Genomic DNA, 26,683 nt, shown 5'->3' with positions numbered 1-26,683 from the left:
ATATAATATAATATAATATAATATAATATAATATAATATAATACATTAATTTTTTTTTAAATTTCCAGTCAGTGAACTAATTCTTAAAATGCTCAAACCAAACAAAAACACTATTTATATGAGCTTTCAATTAATAAGTAGATAAAGCAAGACTCTTGTTGCTGAGTGAAATATATACTGTCTTTCTGTGATTAAATGGGAGAGCAAAATCTGTACCCACAGACAAACTTCTACTGTCACAATACACACGCACGTTCACACCACCCTGTCCAACTCTCGCCATTGATCAGCAGGTTTCAGGTCATTTAAAGTGGCCCAGTGACAGTCCCAAGTGTTGAGATCCGGATCCAGTTAATCTAATTGGAGAGCGAGCACTGATGAAATCAAGCCCGAGACACAGAACCGAGACATTCGTGTCTCATTGACCAGACACCAATTTTTCCCAATTGTTTCTTCCCTTTGCCTCCCACGCTAATAAATTACAGCGCCTCTTCGTTCTTACCAAATGTGCCACTGCCTGTTTCCATCCATTACTGTCACCCTCGCTTCTCCCAATAAGCCATTGAGTTTCCAGGCACGTCTTTTGCTGCTGAAAAAAAAATTCCATCAGCCCAGAATAATGTAACATACAGCAAATGACACATTAGCATATAATTGAGGATGCAGGATTTGAATGCTCTTTGGCCGCTCTCTCTCTTTCTCTCTCTCTTGCTTTCGGTCTCTCTTTCTCTCTCTCTTGAACTGAACTGAGTTGAAAATAGCTTTATTGGCATGACTTGTCATGTATTGCAAAAGCATTGGAGATTACATAAACAATGAATAACATCTGAATATTGATTGTAAAATACATATATACTCTACATATACAGAAACAAAAATACAATTGGAATTTTGATAAATACATAAACAAATAAAAAAAATACTAATAAGAGTTTTTGGTCCCACTTTATATTAAGTGTCCTTAACTACTATGTACTTACATCAAAAAATAATTACAATGTACTTACTGTGTTTATAATGTATTTGAGAACACTTGTGGTGCTTTTGAGTTGGGATAGAGGTTGGGTTATGGACAGGTTTTGTGGCATGGGTAGGTTTAAGGGTGGTTTGAGGTGTAAGGCATGATCAACAGTGTATTTACAAATGTAATTACAAAAGTTAATTACAGATGTAATTACATGCATGTATTTAAACAAGCATAAGTACACAGTAAATACATGTATTTACACAATAAGTACATTGTAACAAACTATTAAATCCTGTGTAAGTACATATTAGTTAAGGCCACTTAATATAAAGTGGGACCGAGTTTTTAAATGATAATGAAAGAATACATATGTTTATATATTATTTATATACCACTTGACTAAAGTCTTGTCGTTGATCTCAGTTGTAAGAGCAACAAATAATAACTTGACTTCTAGTTGATCATTTGGACAAGTGGCAGAAGGTAGATTTTTCTGATGAATCATCTGTTGAACTGCATCCCAATCATCACAAATATTGCAGAAGACCTACTGGAACCTGCATAGACCCAAGATTCTCACAGATATCAGTCAAGTTTGGTGAAGGAAAACTCATGGTTTGGGGTTATATTCAGTATGGGGGCGTGCGAGAGATCTGCAGAGTGGATGGCAACATCAACAGCCTGAGTTATCAAGACATTTTTGCTGCCCATTACATTACAAACCACAGGAGAGGGTGAATTCCTCAGCAGGATAGCGCTCCTCATACTTCAGTCTTCACATCAAAGTTCCTGAAAGATGGTCAAGGTGCTGTAGGATTGGCCAGCCCAGTCACCAGACATGATCATTGAACATTATTGAGCATTTCTGGGGTAAGATAAAGGAAGAGGCATTGAAGATGAATGCAAAGCATCTTGATGAACTCTGGGAGTCCTGCTGGAACGCTTTCTTTGCTATTACAGAAGACTTTATTAATACGTTATTTGAGTCATTGCAGAGATGTATGGATGCAGTCCTCCAAGCTCATGGGAGACAGACACAATATTAACTGTTTTTCCACTGCACTATGACTTTATATTCTATACTGTACATTATTTCTGTTAAGTGCCAAGACTTTTGTCTAAGCAAAGTCAGACCTTACTGTCCTAATTAAATAATAAAAAAAAAAGACATGATCATATTTTATTTAGGTAAAAAAAAGCATAATCTAGAGGCCTTCTTCTTTCATATAAGCCACTTCTGATACCAAAAGATCAACTAGAAGTCAAGTTGTTATTTGTTGTTCCTAAAACTTGGATCAATGACAGGATTTTATCAGGTAGTGTATATTATTGATATTTTTATTAAAATAAAACAGAATAAAATACAATACACCTCTTTACAGTCATTCAGATTCAGATTTGTAATAACACTTCTGGCTAGTTTTGTCTGCTGGCTGACTCTCCGTGTTTATGTCAGTATAATACATACTTTGCTGCTGTTGATAGACTGGATCTCTGTCTATAATGACAGTAATATTTAATAAAAATAGAAATAAATATACAGTTGAAGTCAGAATTATTAGCCCCCTGTTTATTTTCCCCAATTTCTGTTTAATGAGGGGAGATTTTTCTAAACATAAACATTTCAAAAACATAATAGTTTGTAATAACTAATTTCTAATAACTAATTTATTTTATAATTGCCATGATGACAGTACATAATATTTTACTAGATATTTTTTAAGACACTTCTATACAGGTTAAAGTGACATTTAAAAACTTTACTAGGTTAATTAGGTTAGTTAGACAGGTTAGGGTAATTAGGCAAGTTATTGTATAACGATGGTTTGTTCTTTAGACTATCTATCTATCTATCTATCTATCTATCTATCTATCTATCTATCTATCTATCTATCTATCTATCTATCTATCTATCTATCTATCTATCTATCTATCTATCTATCTATCTATCTATCTATCTATCTATCTATCTATCTATCTATCTATCTATCTATCTATCTCTATATCTATCTATCTCTATATCTATCTATCTATCTATCTATCTATCTATATATATATATATATAAGAATTTCTTATTGTCAGTCATTATGACGGAGAGGGTTGTAAAAATTTCGTCATAACCTATTACTGCCCGTCATTTAATTTGCATATTTTTTAATCGTTTTTTCCTTCATATTTTAATCATTGACTTGCACGACAAGCATATAGGCTAAATTATTAATTTGTTTATTTGACAAATGAACAAAAACTCTAACTCTAATTTATTGTTCAACAATTGTATGTTTTTTTCGCACTGATAGCAAAGGGAATTAAAACACGACCATTTGTGCCTAAACACATGCAAATATAAACAACAAAATATATATAACAAAATATAATTCAGACTATATGTATATATTTATATGTATATATACATATATATATATATATATATATATATATATATATATATATATATATATATATATATATATATATATATATATATGTATATGTATATGGATTTGTATATGAATTTTTAATTTGTCATTGTCTTGTTCTGACTGGAACTGAGAAATGTTTAGGCATGTTTGGCTCTACAGTGAGTCTCGTAGGGCTTTATATTTTCTCTCTCTCTCTCTCTCTCTCTCTCTCTCTCTCTCTCTCTCTCTCTCTCTCTCTCTCTCTCTCTCTCTCTCTCTCTCTCTCTCTCTCTCCTCTCGTTTTAATGGAATGTCACTTACAATACACTGTTATGTGCCTGTCAACTCTATTTCATAATTTTAGCCATATTGCAAAAAAAAAAAAAAAAAAAGGTTATACAGAGGTAGTACAATACTATTCATTTACCTCATTGACCAGCATGCTTTGCATATTCACTCCAAACATTATGTTTTGCTGCTAAAGCTCTGCATCTCATCGTTGTCTTTTCAGACTGCTGATGCGTTTCCTGCGCCGAATGCCAAGTCGACCCAGAGCAGCAGGAGCAGGCATCTCGCCCCCGTTGCCACGGCCCCGCCTCCTGCCACAACCCCCATCTCCATGGTAGGTTCCCATAGCAACCCCATCCTCCGCAGTTCCAGGTTTTTACGAGCCTCCTCTCTGGTGCAGTTTCCATCCACAACAACAGAGCGACACAATTGTACCTTTTGTATCCTGCAATTTCAGCCCCGCTGTTATTCAGAGACCGCTCCGATAAATCAGTGTTATCGCTCGTTTACACCTGGGCTTCAGAGGAAATGTGCAAAACCCCTCCCGAATTCAGCCGCAGCTGTGAATATGTTCTTCAAGCAAACAATACGACTCTGTCATATTATCAATATTTATCTCATATTAATCTCAAAGATGTGATTTATTTTGTTTTTTAAATATACATTTCTAAACATAATAACTAATTTCTAATAACTGATTTCTTCAACCTTTCATTCTAAAAACGTATTTCTATATACATTTCTGGAGATGCCGAATTATGTAGCCAGAGGTACGTGTGCCTGCATTTCCTGTTTAAAATGAACGCTACGGGGCGGTATGGCGTCGTTTCTTTTCGTGCTAACTAGCTGACCGCTTACCTTCGTACGGACGGCTTTTCTGCTGTTACCAGTTTGCCCAGTGGCTCGCAGTATACATCAGCAGACTTGAGATATTATTCTCAGTATACCTAATTCCACTTGGTCTGATTCTACAACATCACGGTCTTAACTATCATCTTTATGCTGACGATATTCAACTTTACTCTGTATGTATTCCAACCGCATCCGCCCATTTTGACAACATCTCTGCTTGTGTGAAGGATATTAATGATTGGCTCACCTGAAATTCACTAAAACTTAATATGGACAAAACTGAGATGATTTTTATTGGCACCCCAGCACTTACCAGCAATATTCCCACCAGTTATTCCTGTGAGATTGCTGGCTTGCACATTAAAACATCTACTTCTGTAAAAAATTTATGTGTAATCTTTGACTCCACACTCTCTTTTCAGTCACACATTAAATCTGTCACTAAATCTGCATTCTTTCACTTACGTCGCATTTCACAACTACGTCCCTTCATCAGTAGCAAGGATGCTGAGACTGTCATCCATGCATTTTTCTCCTCACGCATTGACTACTGTAATGCTCTTTTCATTGGCCTGCCTGCTAGCCTCATCTCTAGATTACAGTATATTCAAAACTCTGCAGCTAGAATACTCACTCATACCAAACGTTCGGCTCACATAACCTCAATCTTGTATGATCTTCATTGGCTCCCGGTTGCATACCGCATTAAATTCAAAATTCTCCTCCTTGGATTTAGATCCTTAAATAACCTTGCACCCTCCCATCTCTGCAACATGCTTGTCCCCTACACCCCAACTCGCTCTTTACGGTCTGCTGACTCTGGCCTTCTTGCTGTCCCTCGGTATCGCCTCTCTTCAATGGGGGGCAGATCATTTAGTGTTATTGCACCCAAACTCTATACCACACTCACTCCGCTCTGCTAATAATATCTCTGAATTCAAATCCTTACTTAAGACTCACTTATTTTCTGAATGCTTCGCATCTGATCTGCCAAACTGACCACTTAATCTGATCCACCACTACCCTGCTCAAATTTCTCTTAGGTCTTGTTTGTTTTATTCAAGTTTGTTATATTTGACCTCATGTATGTTTGTTTATCTTTTTGTTGCATTCCTTGTAAAGTGTCCTCGAGCTCTGTAAAGGCGCTATAAAAATAAAGATTATTATTATTATTATTATTGAGATGCAGAGAAGAGTTAACCAATGACGACAGGGTTCCAGTGGCGAAGAACGGTTCCAGAATGCAGCAAACAAAAACAGAAGCCAAAAAATAAAGTAAACAAGTAAATAAAAATGTGAAAATGTGGTAAAAATCAGGTGAGGGTTTTCTTTTTCTAGATTGCAAAAGATTGAAAACACTATTGGTTGGGTTTAGGGAAGGAGGACAGTGAGTCAGTTGATAGATTGAAAACACTATTGGTTGGGTTAAGGGAAGGAGGACAGTGAGTCAGTTGATCGGTAAGTCAGTCATTCAGTCAGTCAGTCGACATCAATTTACGCGAGAAGAACAGGCATGAATGACACTCGTGAGGGATATTTGAGATCTGAAAAAGCATACACAGCGACCTCTGGGGGATTTGCGAAAACAAAAACTGCAAAAAAAATGTAGCTCCTGTGATGTATTTGGCACTCTCCAGAAATGTAAATAGGGGTACGTAATCAGAATGAGCCTGGGTTGGATTTGTTTTAACTCTGCCATGATGATTTTTCAAGATACTACCATTCAGCTTAAAGTGAAATTTAAATGCTTAACTAGGTTAATTAGGTTAACTAGACAAGTTAGGGTAATTAGGCAAGTTATTTTATAAACATGGTTTGTTTTTTAGACAGTTGAAAAAAACATATTGCTTAAGAGGGCTAATAATTTTGACCTTAAAATGTTTTTTCCAAAAATTAAAAACTGCTTTTATTCTAGCCAAAATAAAATCAGACTTTCTTCAAAAGGAAATTTTTTTTTTATAGGAAATACTGTGAACATTTCCTTGCTCTGTTAAACATAATTTAGGAAATATTTGAAAAAGAAAAAAAATCAGAGGAAAGTTGCATAATTTTTAATTCAATTTTATTCATATTTTTTTAAGTTGCATTACGTAAATGTGTTCGTCAAGCAAACAAACCGACTGTCATATATGTCTTTTTTGTTTGGTTTATTTATCTTTACAGGGTAAATGCACCATACCTGTCTACACTGAGGTGTGAAAATAAAGGATAAAAATGCACAGATCTATAATGAAAGCATTTAGTTGCTTTCCTAACTTTGTTTGCTCACTTAAGATTAAATTTGTTGTGTTTAAAAGAAAACTCACCAAGATCAACATCTTTAGATGTTGTTGTTGTTGTTGTTGTTATTATTATTATTATTATTATTATTATTATTATTATTATTATTATTATTATTATGCGTCTATTCAAACATGCACCCAAAACCGGTGGTGGTTCGGTGGTATGAGTTGCGTATAGGATTGGCTTTTTAATTTTTATTGCCACCCTTCATAGAAAGATAAAAAATACAGAAGAAATATGGGAAAATACCTTTACAGAATGATAGTGGGATAGAGTTGTAAAATACGAGAGAATGCCGGAAAAAATGGGAGAGTTGACAGGTATGTAATGCACATTAATAAACATTACTGTAAAATGTGCCAGAACTAGCCAAGAATGGCTATTTTTTATCTGTAGAAGCTTTATCCAACTAGTCATCAGACTGCTTAACTCTTAAATGGTCACAATTCACTCTAAAACGAATATGCACTATTGTGATTTGCACTATAGATCTGCCTGATAATAACTACAGTCATTCATCTGCTGTGTATATGATTTTTTTATTATATTATATTATATTATATTATATTATATTATATTATATTATATTATATTATATTATATTATATTATATTATATTATATTATATTATATTAATATTACATTATATTTTATTATATTATATTATATTAATATTATATTATATTATATTATATTATATTATATTATATTATATTATATTATATTATATTATATTATATTAATATTACGTTATATTTTATTATATTATATTACATTATATTAATATTACAATATATTACATTATGTTATATTATATTATATTATATTATATTATATTATATTATATTATATTAATATTACATTATATTTTATTATATTATATTACATTATATTAATATTATATTATATTATATTATATTATATTATATTATATTATATTACATTATATTAATATTATATTATATTATATTAATATTATATTATATTACATTATATTAATATTATATTATATTATATTATATTATATTACATTATGTTATATTATATTATATTATATTATATTATATTATATTATATTATATTATATTATATTATATTATATTAATATTACATTATATTTTATTATATTATATTACATTATATTAATATTATATTATATTATATTATATTATATTATATTATATTATATTATATTATATTATATTATATTATATTATTTAGGGCTAGTCTTATAGATACTGCAGAGCTAATGTTTTGTTCTGTGTACAAGTACATGTGAATGACAATAAAGTTAAGTCAACTCAAGTAGATCCTTGGTAGAATGTTAAAAAGTTACATCTAAAAATAGAAACAAAGCATAATAACACAAAATACACAACCTGATAAAAGTCTTGTTGCCTATCCAAGTTTTAGGAACAACTAATAGCAACTTGACTTGACAGAAGTGGCTTATATGAAAGGCAAAGGCTTCTAGATTACGCTTATTTTACCTTAATAAAATATGATCATGTCTTGATTTCTAATGATTTCATTAGGACAGTAAGGTCTGACTTTTCTTAGACAAAACTCTTGTCACTTAAAAGAAATAATGTCCAGTATAGAATATAAAGTCATGCTGCAGTGGAAAAAGAATTAATATTGTGTCTGACTCCCATGAGCTTGGAGGACTGCATCCATACATCTCTGCAATGATTCAAAGTACTTCTTAATAAATTCATCTGGAATAGCAAAGAAAGTGTTCCTGCAGGGCTCCCAGAGTTCATCACGTTCCTTTGGATTTATCTTCAATGCCTCCTCCTTCATCTTACCCCAGAAATGCTCAATAATGTTCATTTCTGGTGACTAAACTGGCCAATCCTGGAGCACCTTGACCTTCTTTGCTTCCAGGAAATTTGATGTAAAGACTGAAGTATGAGAAAGAGTGCTTTCCTGCTGAATAATTTGCCCTCTTCTGTGGTTTGTGTTGTAAAGGGCAGTACAAATGTCTTGATACCCCTCAGGCTGTTGATGTTGCCATCCACTCTGCAGATCTCTCGCACACCCCCATACTGAATATAACCTCAAACCATTATTTTTTTTCCTTCACCAAACTTGACTGATATCTGTGAGAATCTTGAGTCTATGCAGGTTCCAGTAGGTCTTCTGCAGTATTTGTGATGGTTGGGATGCAGTTCAACAGATGCTTCATCAGAAAAATCTACCACTTTTCCAAATGATCAATGTCGATAAACACAAGTTAAAAAAAACAAGATAAAGCAAAAAACAATAGCTACAGGAGAGGACAACAAAGCCAAGAACAAACAGTACAGTACAAGTAGGTCCACTGTCAAGAATACAGTAGTAATGTGGACATTGCTGATTTGTCAGTAACCAATTTGTAAGCTGAAACTGAGAAGAACGAAAAGTATGTAGTCTTCTCATTTAAGGTCTATATTTTCTCATTGGAGGTCTATATTATCGACATTTTCCTCATAGATGTGACCCCAGCATCTTCTTTAGCCTAATGCCGCAGTATATTACGAGAACAGAAAGTACTGCTGTAAGAGAAAACCTATGAAGGCGGCTGATTAATAGTATTCTAGCGCCTCGGATGTTGCTGAACGTTTGACAGGAGCATGGGGTTGAGGTTAGAGAGTCCCTCGTCAAGGCAAGCCTGCCAGAGCAGCATCTGCCGGCCCATGTAATGGATTTATGGAGCTCTCCGACAGATTTATATTCAGGAGAGGATGAGAGGGAGAGACAGCCAAGGACCCTCAGCTGCCCACTTTCGTGCTTGCCGAGAAGGAACGTGACACGTATACTACAGGGAAAGATGCAGCACTTCGGGGAGAGATTTACACGGGCTACTGCAGCAGTCGCCTATGTTTGATCCTCAAGTCTTAGCGCACGTTTTCCACCATTTCAGTGTCAAAAAGGGCTTCATTTCATGTAATTGTATGAGGCATTTGTACACTGTAGTTTGATATTGATCATTCTTGACTGGAACATCAGGACTGAACTGTTGGGATGAGTGTTTTGTCACTTTTCATAATGGCACATCTTGCGTTTGTGTTGTGCATGCACTTCTTTTGTGTGTTCTTGGCAAATGTTATATATACAGTTAGAATTTTTAGCCCTCTCGTAAATATTTTTCCCCAGCTTCTGTTTAACGGAGCAAAGATTTTTTCTTTCAACACATTTATAAACATAATAGTTTTAAGAACTCATTTCTAATAACTGATTTATTTTATTTTTGCCATGATGACAGCACATAATATTTTACTAGATATTTTTCTAGACACTAGTATTCAGCTTAAAGTGATATTTAATAGCTTAACTAGGTTAATTAGGCAAGTTAGGATAATTTGGCAAGTCACTGTATAACAGTGGTTTATTCTGTAGACAATTTAAAATATATATTGCTTAAGGGGGCTAATAATATTGACCTTAAAATGGTTATAAAAAAAATTATTTTATAAGAAATGAAACAAATAAGACTTTTTCCAGAAGAAAAAATATTACATAAATACTGTGAAAAATGTATTGTTCTGTTAAACATCATTTGGGAAATATTTAAAGAAAAAAAAATCATAGGTGGGCTAATAATTTAATAACTGTGTTTTTCTGTGTTGTATAAGACGTTTCATTAAAATTATGCTCTTTTGTCACAACGGAAACATTATCCAGCTGACTTATCAAACATTTTGCTGATTATTGATTAATAATGATAATAATCTAACTGATTATTTTTTGCAAAAATTGTTGCAGGGATTTCTCACAGGGTTTAAATAGGGTGACAATTATAAAAGTGATGAGTAATAACACACCGTATGTAGGGCCAGACGCAATCTGTGGACGTTTTTGCTATTTCTGCAGAGAATTTTGCTAAAAATCTGCTAATTTTTGCTGAATTATTTTTGGAGTATCATAACTAAAACCTTATTATTAATACCTTTAAATAATACCTTTTTAACTTTTATTTAATGTTTAAAATGCAAATCTATTTAGATTCACTTTATTTAATAAACAAAGCAAGTCTTTCATATATTATCTCTACTAAAAGACAGAAAACATTACAAACTGCATTGTACATAAATCAGATGAACATTTTCATGTTAGTCAATAATATTGCTGTAATTAATTTAAAACTGAATAAATATAGATTTACACACATTTACTCAAGTAAATAAACAGAATTAATGATGGGCTAAAAATCTGCGAATTATGTGCACGCATATTCCGTGTGGGCAAAACCATATGCCATGCTTTTTCATAAGTGTATGAATTTATACTTGGGACACACTTTTGTTAATCAAAGCTGTCAAAAATGACAGTAAAAACCAATTATATATATCAGATAAATTGATAAATTTGATTAAAATTCTTTTAAACTTTCTATTTATCAAACCATTTTAAAAAACCGACCATTCAAATGATCTATCTATCTATCTATCTATCTATCTATCTATCTATCTATCTATCTATCTATCTATCTATCTATCTATCTATCTATCTATCTATCTATCTATCTATCTATCCATCTATCCATCCATCCATCCATCCATCCATCCATCCATCCATCCATCCATCCATCCATCCATCCATCCATCCATCCATCCATCCATCCATCCATCCATCCATCCATCCATCCATCCATCCATGAGTTTAGATACAAATACCTCTAAATGCCGTCTACAATTTACCTCTAAAATAAATATTTTTATCAGGATCCTGTGTGTATGTTCAGTAATTTCACTTTTATGGCAACAAATAAGTCCTTTTCCTGGTCTTGAAAGTACAATATCTCAACATAAATAAAGGAGCATTTATTTAAAGTGCACTTGACTCTTAAGTCAAGGGTAATGGCTGCTGAATATCCAGCTTTGCCTTGATAACAAAAAAATTACGCTTGAAAAGATATTAATATAGAAAATCTCTTTACATTCTTTTTAAATGTCACAATATTTTGCTTTTGCAATGTATTTCTTTTTGATCATATGAATGAAACCTTGCAAAGCATTAGAGATGTCTTTCAAAATCCTTAAATCATAATTTTTAAAAATCTAATATGTATATATTAAAGTGTTTACATTTAAATAATTATAGTGATATGTAATTTATATTATTATATATAATCCATCAGCTAATAAAAATTATAAAATGTTATGTTTAATAATCATACAAAGTTTTTAGAGTGAGAATGGTGAAAAAAAATATTGGCAGAGGAAATTAAACTCCTCAACTCCTGGCATGTCAGCAGAAAAACATTCGGAAACAATGCTTCCAAATGCCTGTGCTCATTCTAATGGCTCATAGCAGCATTCCATTAAACATATTTATCATATTTATTCTCTGGAGCGACTCTCTTACAAAGACAGTTTGTTTTTTCCCCCCCTCAAAATATATACAGTCATTTAAATGCATCCAATATCTCTCAATCTCTCCTCCACTCTCGCAGCCCCCAGAGCCTGTTGATGTGATTGCCGTCAGGGCTGCTGCTTTAAACAGAGCCAGCGTTCTGAAGAGCATCCAGCCGCCCACGTCCATGTTTGAGGATGCAGGACTGGTCCTGAGGCAGGTCAGGCAGAGCAAGAAGACTCTGGAAGAAAACCTAGAAGCCATTTTGAGAGCCAAAGATGGAGAGGTGCTTCACACGCAGTTAGAAGCACTGTCAAAAAACAGGTACTTGCACAAAAACATATTAAAGGGGCACTACTTTTATTGTCAAATTCAATCCATTGTGTTTCTAAAGGGGTTTGTGCACAGCTAGTGTTTTTCAGCCACCTATAAACATTCGGTGAAGGGTTAATGTGACTGTTTTCCATTTTTAAAGGTTGCTTTTACAGCATCGATGTTGTAGTGTTATTTAATATAATCCGTTAAATAGACTTAAGCATTAATTTAGTTATTCAAGTGTAAAACGAGATGAAAAAAGCACTGTCAGGAGCTGCAAGGGAGTGCAGAAAGTCCATTGAAAATACAGTGATTGATAAAATAAATTTCCATATTTTAACAACATGACGCAGAACAATGGAATTTAATGCAGTGCTTCTTATCCGGTCTGAGACCAACTTTATATTGTATGTCAGTTAGGCAGTGACGATCATTGATTTTTAAAGAAACCAGATCTTAAATGAGGTGGTTTTGTAACGGCTCACCGGAAGTGCTCGAGCTGGCTGACTAAAAATGTAAAGTCCTTGTGCATAAATCCCATACAATGAAGTACATTTTCAGTACTTTCAATTACAGGGGCAATTTTAGCCCCATAAAATCCATCGTTGATAATCAAAACTAAATATTTAATTGTGTTTTCCCTTAAAAACATATTCATGTCATAAATTGGCTTGGATGTATAACTCTGCACCCCTCATTTAGTATACAGATAAAGTCAGAATTACTAGCCCTCATGAATTATTTACCTCTCGTATAAATATATTTTTTTTCCAAATTTTGTTTAACAGAAAGAAGATTTTTTTTCAACACATTTCTAAACAAAACTGTTTTAAAATACTGATTTCTAATACCTGATTTATTTTATATTTGCCATAATGAATACGCAATATTTTATCAGATTTTTTTCGAACAATAGTATTAAGCTTAAAATGCTATAACTAGCTCATTAAGGTTAATTAGGCAAGTTAAGGTGATTAGGATTGTATAACAGTGGTTTGTTCTCTAGACAATTGGGGGAAAAAATTGGTTAAGGGGTTGGGGGAAAAAATTGGTTAAGGGGCTAATAGTATTAAGCTAAAAATAGTAGTAAAAAATAAACTTTTATTCTAGCCAAAATAAAACAAATAAGACTTTCTCCAGAAGATAAAATATTATAGGAAATATTGTGAAAATTTCCTTGCTCTGTTAAACGTCATTTGGGTAAATATTTGAAAAAGAAAAAAAAAAACTAATTATTTTGATTTCAGCTGTATGTGTGCATATGAATATGCAAATTAGTCCCCGCCTCCACTCAGTCACATCGGCTCCGACCTGCTCTACTTTCATTCGCTCAACTAAAGTGAGAAACACTACCCAATATATTAAAATGGCTGGAATATAGTTACTCCCTTACCTCATTTAGTATATGCGTGCGCATATAAATATGCAGATCAGTCTCCGCCTCCACTCAGTCACGCCAGCTCACTCCAGCTCCACTTTCACATTTTTAACTAAATTGATGAACACTACTGGCACAGGGCAACATTGGATTAATTCAGCCATGTGTTTTTGAACTAAAAAAAATACAATTCTGAGAAACAAATCTGCATAGGATATTTGTCATTTATTAATGTACAATTCCACTTCTGCCTATGAATATGCAAATTAATCCCTGCCTCCACTCAGTCACATCAGCAAAGTAATAATAAACACTACCCAACGGCATGTGGAGCATTGGATAGATTCAGCCACATATGCTTGAACTAAAAAAAAACCAGCATATTTTTTAAAGAATAAGAGCGAAATTTGGTATTTGTTGATGAAAGTCCGCTCTGTAGACAGCTTTATTCCTTAAGTAATCATTAGTAATCAAATATAAATACTTTTTTTTTCATTTAAACATTTCTAGTGCCTTAAAATGATTGAATATAACCACACTCTTACCTGATTTTATATATGTTTGCGCATGAATATGCAAATTTGACTCCGCCTTCACTCAGTCACATCAGCTAGGACCTGCTCCACATTAACTCACTCAACTAATGTAATAAACACTAATCAATGGCGTGTAGCAACATTGGAATAATTGTATTATATATGTTAGTACTATCAAAACTTATTGTGAAGAATAAAAGCAGAATGTGGTGTTTGTCATTTACTGATTTACATTTTTTATATACAGTTGAAGTCAGAATTATTAGCCCACCCTTTGATTTTTTTCTTCTTTTTTAAATATTTCCCAAATGATGTTTGACAGATCAAGGCAGTTTTTTACAGTACGTCTGATAATATTTTTTTCTTCTGGAGAAAGTCTTATTTGTCTTAATTTGGCTAGAATAAAAGCAGTTTTTAATTTTTTAAAACCCATTTCAAGGTCAAAATTATTAGCCCCTATATTTTTTTCGATAGTCTACAGAAGAAACCATCGTTTGTGTGTGTATATATATATATATATATATATATATATATATATATATATATATATATATATATATATATATATATATATATATATATATATATATATACTACAAAATCAGTTATTTACATGGCAAAAAATTACTGAAACAATTGTGAAACACGGGGGGGTTTTAAAACTACAATATGTACTGCATCGTACTAAAATGACACCGCACTGAACCACTCAACCACCACACTACTCTCTTAAAAAAAGAACAGTTTTCTTCTTTTTCTTTTATGTACAATTTCTCATGAGTATCCGTGTTGGAAAAAAAAATTGCCAAAAGAAATTGCTAGTCATAAAGCATAGCACGCAGCAATGAATTTCCTCATGCCTCTGAGAGTGCTACTGGTTAACTCCTATATGTTTTCAAGCCTCTGAAAGTTTGGCCGAGCTGCGGCGCTGAACCGTTGTGTGGTTTGATTGACAGCTGGCCTCAGAGCACACTCCAGGCAGGAAAAGGCTAAGCCAAACCAAAGCATCAGTGTGATTGGCATCTGTCAGTGGAGGCCTCAATACCCAGATGCTCCATCTCAATGTATTCAAGCCGTAACATCACCTCTGAGAATGGGGCACAGCACCGGCGGAGGTTAACAGCTCTGGCATCACATTAAACTCACCGCTGAATATTATATTAATGTTTTTAACAAAAAGGCAAGCACGTTTGTCAGCCGTGTGGGGTTTAATCAAATTTGAGTGCTCGCTGTTCTACAAAGATCATCGTAATTATGGCTTTTATGGCTGTATTCATTTTTTTGGTTGGGAATCAATTCGAACACATCTTTTCATTACCTTTTCTCTTTTTGTTCTTTTTTAATGTTTGTATGATTTGTCATCAAAATCAATCTGATTGGAAAAAAAACTAAATATTTAAAATTGTCAGAGATTAACAAAAAAAGTAATTAATACTATGTATTTATGCAAGTCAGAACAACATTAGCAGAGAAATTCCCCAAAATTATATATATATATATATATATATATATATATATATATATATATATATATATATATATATATATATTTTTTTTTTTAAATGTGATTAATCGCGATAATTTTTTTTTAAAAAAGTGGGATTAATTCGTTAATTTATTTAATAGATTGACAGCACTAATATAAATATAAATGTAAATATGTGTGTGTGTGTGTGTGTGTGTGTGTGTGTGTATATATATATATATATATATATATATATATATATATATATATATATATATATATATATATATATATATATATACACACAGTATATATATATTATATATTCTGGGAAATATAATATATATATATATATATATATATATATATATATATATTCTGGTAAATCTCTGTAGACTGATGGCATTTCATGCTGTTCAGCCTTTAATCTTAAAAGGTGAGAAAATTCACCAGTTTTGTCATCATTTCAGATACGCAAGAGAATCATTCCAATACTAGCTCTAAAGTGACGTTGGTGAATTACTAACAGTTTCTGCTGTTCTGACGTCAGCTGCAGATGTGAATGAATGGCGGAAGAAAGTGCAGTAGTTTAGTAGTTCCTCATACAAAAGGATATTTGGGGCTCTCTGTTTGATTTTTCGAACTATAAACGTGGATCAATCCCAAATAGCCAGAGGCGTGGCTGCAAGTTTCTTCCTGGATACCCTTGTCCTTTATCATGTGCTTACTTTCTCTGCGCTGTTTGGTGTGATTGAGTCCTAACACAATCTTTTTAGCACCTTATGGGAAGAGTTCCTTAAAAAAATCTCCTTTCGTGTTTTACATTATAACTACACTTTCATTGTGATGCTTTCATATTTAAGTCAGTGAAGTCGAACCTGAACCCCGGTCACAGCATGAGCCTCACCACCAGCAGATGATGTCACTGTGAATTATAATTTGCCTTTTGTTTCAGGCTTTAAAAGCACAGCGCTCAGAGCCAGCCGAGGCAGTTAGCAGGGATGTTTTTGCCAGGGTGGAGTCTCTAAAAAAAATAAAAGAAAATAAAAAATTGGCTTTATAGCAGGAGGTCAGACTCAATCTTAGCACTCAGCCTGCTCCCAATGTGACATTACCCCAAGTCCCTCAGGCACCAGAGCAGCTAATGGCTTGTGATACACCACGAGCCACAGCCGCTGCCGATATCATGCACATTTTGTAGAGATACAGAGAGCGGCAGAGTGCTAAAGCAGCAGTTTAAGAGCTGAAATGGAGAAGGCCGCCGCAGGACTGCTGTCTGTTATATGATGCGGAGGCTGCGAGAGCAGAAAGAACAGCAGTGTTTGACTTTCCTCAGGCTCAGTGCGACGTCAGTGCTGAAAACATCACAGGGAAGCCTTTCTGATGGCCAAGTGTTTTCAGATAGCATAATTAGTGGATGACGGATTCACAATGGAGTACAAAAGGTCACTGGTGAAAATGCTTTATGCTTTTTTTTCTAATTCGATATGAATGATATCATTGTGAATGATGTTAGCGGTACAACAGCTTTGCTGAGAAGTGGAATTTGTACTTGGAGACAAAACATTTGAACTGACGTGAACTAAATGAAAATTGAATTTTTTGAACCAAGATTATAGTACATTAATAATAAGAATAATGAATAATAATAATCATATTGTAATAATCTTTGATACAAAAAAAAAAAAAAAAAAATATATATATATATATATATATATATATATATATATATATATATATATATATATATATATATATACATACATACAGTGCTTCCGGAAAGTATTCGTATCGCTGAATAATTCAAGGAATCGCTTAATAATTTTATAATTTTAATAATTTTAAGTAAAAAAATGAACACACTTTTATCCCTTTGACGCGTACGATAACAACGATGTGATCAGGAAATTGATTTTAATATGCTAAACTTTTTATTTTATTTTCATTTTGCTAATGTTTGTTTTGTATTCTATCATTTGAGGTTATTTTCCTCCCCATGCTTGTAATGGTTGTTCATGGCGTATCTTGCATTTTTATATCCCAATGTTGACAGGTGTAGTTTAATCACTTGCTTCTCTTACACACATAGCCTACTCTAACGAGTAGTAAGCAGATCTAATTTCTAATTTAAATATGTAAATCCAATTTATATATTTAAAATACAAGTTAACGTTTAGATTTCAAGGACATACAAATACGACATATATACATGCAACATATATTTAAAAATTTATCAAACAGAGTTATACAGTATATGAATATAATGACATACGGTATAACCTGTATTTATAAGGTCCAAGAAACATTTGCAGGTTTTGATGAATAGCCTACTTTATGATAATACTTTACATTAAGTACAGCAGTTTTCTTTTAACTTTTTAAGAACAGTGTCATTTTTAATTCACTTTTAAAATCACATTTTAATTTAAACATTGACGTTTTATTTATCTTTTTTTACCCTATAAGTGTGTTATTGTTCAAACTATTTATTATGTTTAAAGTGGCTGACGATAATAAATATTCATAAAAATAAGAATTAAACTGTAATTTTGTAGTAAGCTGTAGCTGCTTAATTGGGCCTACTATGTATTCCAATCTTTATCAAGTGGTACTTGGAGAGACACTTTTTTTCTGAGGTGGTACTTGGTGAAAAAAGTTTGAGAACCACTTATTTACAGTAATCAGATGTTGCTATCATAAATCCAGTAATTATAGATAAATAATATAAACTGGATTAATAAAAAAGTACACATATATAAAATAATCAAATAAACAAATAAATTAATTAATAAAAACAAACAATGCAATAATAATACTACATGAATAAATCAAATAAGATAATCAATTATTCATTCTCCAAAAATGCTAAATAATTTTCCCATCTTCTATAGTAAATATGCAATTTATCAAGTAATGTCATTTTTTTTTCCTATGCTGCCACCCTCCCCAATTCCATAAACCACTCTTGAAATGATGGTGGACTTGTTGAACGCCATCCCCTAATAATGATTTGTCTTCCAAAATACTTATTTTGATCCACTCAGACATCTTCACACCAAACCCCAAGACGAACAGGTCTGCCAGTACATATATTTTAGGACGAAACGAAAAGCAGCATCCAGAAACATCCTGAATCTAACTGTGCTCTTTAACTCAGAATTCCTGTCTTCAACCCAAGCCTAAGGGTGCTTTCACACCTGTGCATTGATTCTCTTGTTCTAAAACAGAGATAAAAATTGTTACAATGTTTATTTTTGTTCTTGGTGTAAGTCGCTTTTACGTGGCAGAGTTTCTAAACAAACCAAAATAGCCAAAACAAGTCATGTGCGAGTAAACTCTTCTCACGTTGGTCAGAGTTTTTCCATTTATTTTGCAGGGTCCCACTCACCTGTCATGTGTCTTTATTTTAATTCATGACAATGAGCAATAAGACATTATTGCGCTTTTATTTTGAATGGTGACACCCACAGACATCGTCACCAAATATAAATCAGATTCAGAGGTAAGACTTTCTCATACATAGCCATTGGCTTATGCATTACAGGCTTTACATTATAAAGAGAAATAACAGATAAACCTGTTGTTCGGTCAAATAAGACTGCTTTTTGGTCATATTTCCTAATGGATAAACAGCTCTCGTTAATATTTCAGCATTCTTTCACTGTTGTATTTGACATGAAACGCACATTTACCAATGACATCCCACCTCATAATTCTCTCTTTGTATAGTCGTATATGCCTATTACACATCCATCATACTCTGTGATGTAGCCTGGTTAGGATTGTATAGCTTGCTCATTCAGGCAATCTCTGTCCGATTGATTTGGCGCGGATCCGAGCACGATTGCTGGATTCGCATATGCCAAACAAACCACAGTAACTAGGGAAATGCGCCAGCTTACAAAACAAAAGTCTAGGTGTGAAAGCATCCTAAAAGGCCTAGTCGGAGTCAAATAAAAATGACTCTAAATTTTTCATTGTATAAAGTGTACTTCTAAATTTCTTGTCATTACTTTACAGATTTGGCTGATTTTCTTCCAATGAACATCGCTAAATGTACAATTTAGATCTGTATTTTAAACAGACAGGCGGAGGATGGAAACTACAGGCTGTCTTTTCCATTAAGCAGTTATAATACACTGAAACTTCATGTTCTCTGCCATATGCTCTAAGAATTACTGATAAATTGCAGTTCTCATCTGGAGCTCGACTACTCTTCTTAAAAGTACTATTTAATAGATGTCTATTCTGTAAATATTTTCAAAACTGATTTTTGTCTTGGCCCAAATGTTGGGGTAACTGGTTTAATCATTTTAAATTCAAAAAGACCGCCTAACTTAAAAATACCATTCTCTATCCATTTCTTTCAAAGAAAGTTAGATTGTTCAAAACACAGCTTGGGATTTAGCCAAATACTTGTGATTGTAGAAATGGGTTAAACTTGAATGTTTTTGCTATTCTTTTAGATACTCATTGAAGTTGTTTTGCGCTTTTGTTTTTAGCCAAAAAAGCAACAGCCTAGCAGCAGAAGCAGCGGGGTCTGCTTTTCTTGGCTCAGATGGTCCCCCCTCTGACACCTCTCAAGCCCGTCTCAGTATCCAAACTCCTCAACCAAAATGTCAGCCTCAATGTTAATTGTCTTCAAAATGGCAGCCGCAATCAGGCGCTCTCCTAATGTCTGCGTGTGCATGAAAACACAAACGCGCTGATTGATGCCGCTGCCTCTCCCTGCTCTAATGGCTTTGATCTTTTCCTCTTCTGAAAGGTCGCACGGATTGAGGTGCCAGATGCTGTTCTGCTCTTCCCCCCGTTCACCGGTTGAGCCCGTACCTCCCGCGCCGCACCGAGAGAGCGTTTCACGTCGCGCTTTATGCATGCGGCTTGATGGATTCATTCATTTGAGGAAGTGACACTGCAAAACGAGTCTGAAGTTCGATTTTATTCCCTCCATCCATCGCGGTGAAATATTAATGAGGGCATTTTGCGAACGCAAAACTTTCCGATCTCATTTCTTTATTCTCCTTCATTATGCGCCCCTCCAAAAAGAAAGTTACACACCTCACACTTGGGTAAAGGCAATATTTTCTCAGTTTGAGTTTCAATGACTTTGTAATTGTAATTATCCCATGTGCTGAAAATCTCATGAAGGGTGTTGCATAATTCAACAGATGGCGGAGACTTTGGGTTTCGGAGTCAGTCGTGAGATTTATCACTCCTCTTGCTGTTTCCAAGCCACTTTCTTGATGTTTCCTGCCGTCTTACGCTCATAACCATTATGGCTCCTTTCAGTTTGAGTAGATTCGACCTGTATTATGTTCGAGTTTCCTGACAGCTTACATCATAACTTCCGGATGGAAAGACTGGCTTGTTATTGCCTTACGTAATTGGTAGTTGTGTCAACTGCTGCTCAAAGAGAGCTTGATGACTCTGGTAATTACCCTGAGAATTACATCCGTTATTAACCTCAGAGATTACGTACTTTTATCGCTCATTTTATCGCTGAAGTCACATTTGGTAACTGGTGTTGATTTTTACATAATTCTGCTTCTGTTTCTTAGCTTTTTAAGATATTTACTTAGTTTTTATCTTACTATACCATAGTATTGCATTGCTAGTTAATTTACACTAAGTACATGAAGTGTTTTGGTTGTCAGCTTTACGACCCTGGTCTATGATGCAAAGGAGATAACATTCAAGCAACTATAAGCACTTTTTAATGTTCATTTATTTGTATTGGCTGGTTAATTAGTCAAGTCATTGCATAACAATGGTTTGTTCTGTAGACATCGGAAAAAAATATTACTTAAGGGGGCTAATAATATTGACTTAAATGCTCTTAAAAAACAATTAAAAACTGCTTGTATTCTAGCCAAAATAAAATAAATAAGACTTTTTTCAAGAAGAGAAAATATTGTTGGAAATACAATGGAAAATTCCTTGCCCTGTTAAACATCATTTGGGAAATATAAAAAAAGAAGAAAAAAAATCACTGGAGGGCTAATAATTTTTTACGTTAACTGCATATATGTTTTTTTCTTCTTCTTCTTCTTCTTCTTCTTCTTCTTCTACTTCTTCTTCTACTTCTTCTTCTTCTTATTATTTAATTATTATTATTATTATTTGCTTCAAAGTGATATTAAGCCTTATACCAGTTTGGATAAACAAAAGAAAACAATAAATAAATAAAAAAACACTAACGAAGCTCGGATTAAAACCAAACAAAATAAACAGAAATAAAAATACAATTCTGCACTACCTCCCTGGCTATAACAAATACAAGAGAAAGAGTTATAAAAAAACAAAATGTGGCTTCCAACTCCTACTGCTTCAACACAGCACTATTTACATTATTTACAGTGTTGACAATCCAGCAAAAACATAAAGTATTGGGGGAGATAAAAAAGAGATCAGAAAATAAACTAAGCGAGATAACTTCACACGCATTACACAGTAGAAAATTTGGGAACGTACAAACATAACACCACTACAATGTTTTCATCTTCAATCGCTTACATGCCAACAGTTTCTCCTCTCGCAGTCTACACCCATTCTAGTTTTTTCAAAAGACGCTCCACTTTCCACAACCAATGCCAGGACACATGGGTTTTGTTTTAATTATAGAACAATTATAGGGCATAGTCCCATAAGATAAAATTAAAGGTGCGAGAAAGAGAATAAGCAAAGAGTGAGAGAGATACACAGACACCTCCGGGCGCAACATCAGCACATCTGTATAAGTAGAATTTAAATTGCTAACTTTTTGTGGAAACCGTGATGCATTTTTTAGTTTACATTTTAATTGAAACAACAAACTTCAGTAATTCACAGTTTGTCTTAACCCTTGTGTGTTGAGGATGTGTTCATACACTCTGGGTTTTTTTGGTTTTAATTTGACCACAGCTTTCTTTTGTTTCAGCAAATGGAAGGATTTTGGGTGACAAATCTTATTTTGGCACATGTTTTTAAAAAAATGCTTTGAAAAGTTTAAAAAACTCAACAACACATACTGGGCAAATTGACTTCCCTTTCTTTATGTTGCTGGCGGTTTTTGCCCCATTGACTTATATTACAGTATGATGACATTTTTTTAATCGCAAAGCCTTGATGCCATATAATCATGCATTCTTGACTGTTGCTATTTTTCCAAGGTGGTAAGAGGTAAAAGGTTTTATTTTTACTGTTGTTCATCAGTTGCAACTGTATGGAAGTCAATAGGCCAAAAACAGCCACAACCATAATGAAAGGGTAGTCAGTTTGAACAACGGTTAAATGGACAGCACACTTAAAAATTACAGCTTATCCTCATCTTGACCTTGGGCCGGTACCATGAAACCAGCTTGTTTATTTTGCACCAATTCTGAGTTTTAGGTACCATGAAGGTACTGTAGCTCAGACCATGGCAGTAAAGAGTGATTATTGAGCTGCCTTCATGGTACCTAAAACCCAAGATTGGTGCAAACTAAACTGAAAATTAAACCAGCTAGCCAGCTAATCCAGCTTCATGGTACAGGCCTGGTTAAAGGGCACCTATTTTACCTCTTTTTAAAGATTTATTATGTCTTTTGTCTCTCCTGAATGTGTCTGTAAATTTTTATCTACATGTACCCATCAGATTATTTATTATACCTTCTTAAATCTGAGAAATTTGAGTTGTTAAGGCATTGTAGTTGTTTTTGTTTCCTGTGTCTTAAATGAGCTGGTGCAGTACTCCCCACCCATCATTCCCACGTGCGTGTCAGAGCCATAGAGATCACTCTGTATTGCTCTGAGGCGTGTAGCCTTCACGTAGATAAACAGCAAAGTGACAGACAAGAATAAACTTTCCCAACTGTTATTTGATATATTTGCTGTGGAGTTAATTCAAGCCTTTAAGCATCGATTGGTCACACACAATGTCGTTATGAAGTTTGCACGCAGACACATGGCTAATGTACAAAATAAACCTGGTTTAACTCTGCACCGTGATTGAAGCATCTTCTTTTAAAATTGGACTGACAATTGTAATGAATTACAGTGATTTGATTTGAGTCTTTATTACAAACATGCACTGTTTTAGAAACGTTTTAAACTGGTAAAAATCAGTCTTGAGGTGCAGATGATCACAGCGAGCTGAGCAGATCTTTCAATCCTTGTTGCTTTGCGTATTCCTGCCTTGTGGATATGATTATATGCATTACTACAGAGACATGTTAATACACGTCTGTGATTCAATTCGGTGGGCAGGGAAACCACACTCCTACATCATGTTGCGGTGGACCTCAAAATAAGAGGGATTAGGATCCTATTTTAACATCAAGAAATTAAAAAAAGAAACTTTTGTCTATATAAAACTTCAACATGACTCTGGACACACTGTACCTTCACACAGTTCTACCCAAACAGTTTACAACAGATGATTTTCATCATTGGTGCATTTTAATATTTGTCTAGCTGGAGAATGAGACTTAATTCTTACATTTCTTTTCACACACACACACACACACACACACACACACACACACATGTGTATATATATATATATATAGGTGGCCATAGATAATTTTTAAAAAATGTAGATTAACCTCGCTGTAGTCTTGGAAATAATCTAGAATAATTTTGATTAAAATGGCTCATTTGAATTCTGCCGAAACCATTCAGAATATGTGTGCTACCCAAATAATAACTAAAAGTAAGTCTTTGAGAACGGGTTTCTCAAGCCAAATGGCGCATTAGACCAGGGGCTCATTTTCCTGTTTCATCACAAACTGCCTGAGAAACTGTTCTACTATGATAATTTGTGATGAAAATAAATGATGTTCAATAAGATGTACTTGTGTTTACTCACTGTTTATTCAGTTAATCATGAATTTTGAACTGTAGGCCTACATAAGCTCCAAACAGCGGTTTTTGATCACCTTAATCTGTATGAAGTCATAACTGAAACTAAACAGAAATTTAATTAAGACATGTAGAGTATGCATATATTAGTGGCATTACTGAAGTAAACACTGCGATCAAACTATCATGTGGGACTTTTCGCCATAATTTCCAACAAGATTCACACACACAGGTGTCATTAAAAGACCGCACACACACATATCACGAAATGCGGAAGTTTTTTTTCTTTCCATTTGGCGTGCGCTATTAAAATCCATAACACTCACCAGTACGTATATCTTATATGCATTTAAGACCCCAGTTTGTCACAGGGGCATGAGTGAAATGTTCATGAGTGAATGTGAAACAGCTGAACTGCAGTTAAAGTCACCCAGAATTACTCTTACTGTACATGAAAGCACTTCACGTAAACACTTTAATTATATTATTGTCTAATAAGACAAATAACTAGATTACAGATGTCCATGTAAATGAAGTCAGTAGTGTCTTCGAAGTAAGTGACAGATCAAGAAGGGCATCCTGCTGATTTGATTCAGAAGGCCACTTTTTTTTTTGCCAGGCGGCTCACCAGTCAGGTATACATCCACCCTAAAATATCAAGGTGAAAGTCATCAAAGCTTGCATAAAATAGACCCAGCTCCCAACATAACTTTGAGAATAGATTAACAGTGATATTTTTTTGTCGCCCGATAAGAGTCTCGAGTTATCGCAGCACGTTAATGCCGATAATAGCCCACCACTAATATATATATATATATATATATATATATATATATATATATATATATATATATATATATATATATATATATATATATATATATATATATATATATATATATATATTCATTTTGATGTTTGCCGATCAGCAGTAATTGAAGCTTCTATCTCTTTATGGAGCCTTTTCTTTTTTCCTCCTTTCATTTCATCCTCTCCAGATCTCTCATGAATTCCTCCATTTTTTTTTGCAGAGCGAATGTGAATAAAGCAAGGTGCTAAATAGTCTTTACAGCTCATTTTCCACTTTTTTTCCCACCTCCCGAGATGCCCAAATATACTGGATAATAAGGAGTTTAAAGGGGCTCAGTTGAAGAACGGTGGAGAAAATGACGGCTCGCTCTAAAGAGGTTAATTGAAGGTCATTCTCTCCGCTTGAATCAATTGTGCTCCATTTGGAATCACAAGTGTCTTCGAGCATCATCTGATTAGGCGAATCCATCACTCGGCAGACACGCGGGACACTGAGACGCTGTGACGGGACTTTTATAGCCAGCCAGGCCTTCATCTGAGAGCCTGTTTGTGAGATTTGTGCACCAGCTGTGTGTGTCTGTGGATCAGCGAGTGCTTGTGTCCTCTGTTGTTCTCTGGCTGTGTGTGTTTGTGGTCAGGGTGCATTGGATGTTGGGTAAGGATCAGTGGAGCTTCATTTTCTCTGTCTTTTTTTTTGTTTTTTCCATGGCCAGCTGTTATAGGTTTTAATTCCGGCTCAGGCGCTGTGCTGTTCTGCCAGTGTAACACCTTCAATCTGGGCTCTGCGTTTCATTGGGAAGCTTTTCTTTATGTAGCTCCGTATAAAGTAGTATAAAAATTATCTAAATCATGACAGCAATTGTTTTTTATGTTACTTTAACTTATTTAATAAGTTAAACAGGTGTAATAGGAGATCTTTTTGGCATACAAAGCTAAACTTAATATTTTAACCAAAAAAAATTAAGGCAAGAAGATTTGTATTTATTTTTTATCACTGAATCTAAACTCTCTTATTAATTACACTTACTGTATATGCACTCGGCGGCCACTTTATTAGGTACACCTTAGTACCGTGTTGGACCTCCTTTTGCCTTCAGAGCTGCCCTAATCCTTCCTGTTATAGATTTAACAAGGTACTGGAAATAATGCTTAGAGATTTTTGTCCAAATTGACATGGTAGCATCACGCAGTTGTTGTAGATTTGTCAGCTGCTCACCCATGATGCAAATCTC

The 26,683-nt window shown here is 33.9% G+C and overlaps 1 protein-coding gene across 3 annotated transcripts in view; it reads left to right on the top strand.

Moving 5' to 3' along the window:
- si:ch211-185a18.2 overlaps positions 1 to 26,683 on the top strand; it is a 297,371-nt gene that overhangs the window by 102,494 nt on the left and 168,194 nt on the right. For all 3 annotated transcript variants that reach the window (NM_001441598.1, NM_001441597.1, NM_001258228.2), the window contains 2 exons: positions 3,882 to 3,992; positions 12,231 to 12,454. In NM_001441598.1, coding sequence (NP_001428527.1) covers positions 3,882 to 3,992; positions 12,231 to 12,454 — 335 coding nt within the window. The remainder of the gene's footprint in view (positions 1 to 3,881; positions 3,993 to 12,230; positions 12,455 to 26,683) is intronic.

The sequence above is a fragment of the Danio rerio genome, chromosome 17, assembly GCF_052040795.2.
Source record: "Danio rerio strain M-AB ecotype USA chromosome 17, GRCz13ab, whole genome shotgun sequence".
NCBI lineage: Eukaryota > Metazoa > Chordata > Actinopteri > Cypriniformes > Danionidae > Danio > Danio rerio.
The sequence above is the reverse complement of the archived record's forward strand: the minus strand, read 5'-3'. Positions and strand labels throughout refer to the sequence as shown.